This window comes from Octopus bimaculoides, chromosome 27 (genome assembly GCF_001194135.2).
Source record: "Octopus bimaculoides isolate UCB-OBI-ISO-001 chromosome 27, ASM119413v2, whole genome shotgun sequence".
Lineage (NCBI taxonomy): Eukaryota > Metazoa > Mollusca > Cephalopoda > Octopoda > Octopodidae > Octopus > Octopus bimaculoides.
In genome coordinates, this window is record NC_069007.1 from 18,037,617 (window position 1) to 18,040,876 (window position 3,260).

At 42.5% G+C, this 3,260-nt stretch overlaps 3 protein-coding genes across 4 annotated transcripts in view; 2 read left to right on the top strand and 1 right to left on the bottom strand.

Annotated features, from left to right (window-relative positions):
* LOC106875336 (synaptosomal-associated protein 47) overlaps nt 1-3,238 on the top strand; it is a 6,640-nt gene extending 3,402 nt beyond the window's left edge. Inside the window, exons 2-3 of the mRNA XM_014923429.2 lie at nt 528-1,523; nt 2,911-3,238. Coding sequence (XP_014778915.1) covers nt 548-1,523; nt 2,911-3,185 — 1,251 coding nt within the window. The 5' untranslated portion in view covers nt 528-547 and the 3' untranslated portion in view covers nt 3,186-3,238. The remainder of the gene's footprint in view (nt 1-527; nt 1,524-2,910) is intronic.
* LOC106870157 (collagen alpha-1(XII) chain) overlaps nt 1-3,260 on the top strand; it is a 490,284-nt gene that overhangs the window by 317,092 nt on the left and 169,932 nt on the right. The gene's annotated exons all lie outside the window — the stretch shown is intronic.
* LOC106868389 (uncharacterized) overlaps nt 1-3,260 on the bottom strand; it is a 437,000-nt gene that overhangs the window by 283,265 nt on the left and 150,475 nt on the right. The window lies entirely within an intron of this gene.

Below are 3,260 nucleotides of genomic sequence, written 5' to 3' on the forward strand. Positions count from 1 at the left end.
GGAAGCCTAGTACTTATTCTTTCGGTCTCTTTTGCCGAACCGCTAAGTTACGGGGACATAAACACACCAGCATCGGTTGTCAAGCGATGTTGGGGGGACAAACACAGACATACAAACACATACACACATACATATATATATACATATATACGACAGGCTTCTTTCAGTTTCCGTCTACCAAATCCACTCACAAGGCATTGGTCGGCCCGAGGCTATAGTAGAAGACACTTGCCCAAGATGCCACGCAGTGGGACTGAACCCGGGACCATGTGGTTGGTAAGCAAGCTACTTACCACACAGCCACTCCTACGATATATGTACATGTATGTACTTACCTTCATCTACATGTATATATATAGATGCATATCTGGGTACAGGACGTTGCAAAAAAAAACATGGACAAAATGATAAACAAGGTACAAAAAACAAGCGGGCCACATAGAGAACATATCCTTCATCAGCTGCCACCATTAAAACACTGGCGTTTATTTTTATTTATTTATTTATTTATTTGTTTGTTATTGTAGGTATTTTGACCGTTACCGAGATGTCTGCAACAGGGTTTTATATCCGAGAATGGTACGCCTCATATTACTGCAACAAGACATCCCAATGGCTGTACGGCAAACTTGTTGCTGACCCCACCCAGATTGTCTTTAAAGAAAATGACAGCAAAGGAGAAGAAGAAGCTTACACACCCCTGACGTTAGTTATTCCATTTGGCAAAGTGGAAACCATAAAGAAAATGAGGTCAACCGTTATCTTCAGTTCTTTGGTGATTACATTAAACAACAGCCAAGACATACATTGGTTTTCGTCGTTTACAGATCGCAGTGCCGTTTGTTTAACCTTGAACCATTTCTTAAGATTTGGTCTGTTTAGCAAAGAATCCAAGGACCAGCCAATGCATAAAGAGAGCACAGAACTTGGCACGGAACTTTTGAAAGTTGCTCACGATTCTGAAAGGACTTTGGCACAGGCGGCCGAAAAACTGGAATCACAAGGCGAACAAATTGATAATTGCATTGCAGTCATGTACGATATCGAAGAAGACCTTGATGTGTCAGAGAATTTAATTAAAGGGTTACAGTCTTGGTTTGGTCAGCTGACCACAATGCAGAAAACTAACGACGTGGTTGACCCAGTGGTCATCACCAACAAAGACATTCCAGATGTCCATGAATATGAAGTGCTTTATTACAAGATGGACGAAGACAGATGCCCCTTGCACTCACTGTGTGATGGAATTCTTAGAATCAGTCGCGAAGCTCTCACCCTCACCACACCACTGCAAGCTGTTGTTGAAAATTATTCTTGGTCAGAAATTTCCCGAGTTTATGCTGTCACACCCTGGGAACTCCATATAAGCCATTTCTGTCTTGGAAAACCTGATGTGAATTACACCATTATTTCTGCTCACATTCATAAATTTGTCAAAAGACTGGCTTCCCGCCTTAAGGACAGATTTGAGTTCATGGAGTCAAGCCAATCAGAGAATTTATGTTCTGATCTTCCAATTAAAGGTAAGCTTTATTCTTTTATGCATTCTTGTACTTATTCCTGCCTGTTACCTCTGGTCAGTGGAGGCGCAATGGCCCAGTGGTTAGGGCAGCGGACTCACGGTCATAGGATCGCGGTTTCGATTCCCAGTCCGGGCGTTGTGAGTGTTTATTGAGCGAAAACACCTTAAGCTTTACGAGGCTCCAGCAGCAGATGGTGGCGAACCCTGTTGTACTCTTTCACCACAACTTTCTCTCACTCTTACTTCCTGTTTCTGTTGTGCCTGTAATTCAAAGGGTCAGCCTTGTAACACTCTGTGTCATGCTGAATATCCCCGAGAACTACGTTAAGGGTACACGTGTCTGTGGAGTGCTCAGCCACTTGCACGTTAATTTCATGAGCAGGCTGTTCCGTTGATCGGATCAACTGGAACCCTCAACATCGTAAGTGACAGAGTGCCAACAACAACACGATAGAATCCTACCCAATGACTGGTGTAACAACACCATAGTCAATTGCTACAAAGGTAAAGGTGATGCCTTAGAAATAATTACAAAGGTACCAAATTGTTGGATCAGGTGATGAAAGTTACAGAGAGGGTCATAACCCAACTAATTAGGGAGAGAGTCTGTCTTGATGAGATGCAGTTTGGTTTTGTGCCAGGGAAAAGCACCACTGGAGCTATATTTCTGGTAAGGCAGCTACAGAAGTACCTAGCCAAAGACAAACCTCTGTACTTGACTTATGTTGACATGGAGAAACCCTTTGACAGGGTCCTTTGATCCCTTATCTTGTGGTCAGTGCGAAAACTAGGGATAGATGAGTTGTGTGTGTGTGTGTATTACTGTCTCCTAGATTGTTGTAAACAAGTGACACCTTCATGCCAACAGTGACACCTTCATTTCAAACAGGGGTAATGTGGAGGCACATGGCTTAGTGGTTAGAGTGTTGGACTCATTCATGATTGTAAGATTGTGGTTTCAATTCCTGTACTGGGTGGCGTGTTATGTTCTTGAGCAAAACACTTCATTTCACTTCATTGCTCCAGTCCACTCAACTAGCAAAAATGAGTAACCCTGTAACGAACCGGCATCTCATACAGGTGGGGAATATGTACCCCATGGAAACCGGGGAAACTGACCCTTATGAGTCGACATGACCCGAAAAGTTAACTTTACCTGAACTTGGGAAGTATTGGAAAATATTACCTTATTTGGATATAGGTGAGGGTTAGCAGTGGGAAGGGTATCCTGCTGTAGAAAATAGACCTCAGCAAAATTCTATCTGACCCATGCAAGCATGGTAAAGTGAATGTGAAAACAATGATGATGATGAATTGAAAGCTGTTTTTTCTTTTTATTGTGTTGTTTTTTTTTTGTCTTTGTTATTTTTGTCTTTCTTTTTATTTAGGTTCCACTTCAACGCAGAACACCTCCATCCAGGAACGGTCCCCTACAGAGTACAAAGACCCCATGCAGGAACAGAAGAATGCCTCCCGGCAATTGGTGTCTGATTCGGAGGTGGAGGAAGTAAGCAGCATCCTGACCAAAATCAAGTCGATGGCGCTGAACATCAACCACGAAGAGACTAAACAGAACGAGAAACTCGACGAACTCACAGACAGCGTGAAAACGGCAACGACCAGGGTGAAGGATCAAACCAAACAAATTAAGAAAATGATTTAAGATTCGGGCTCTCCCCTCCTATTCACTCTCTCCTCTCATATGTGCATATATATATATATATATATATATATATAT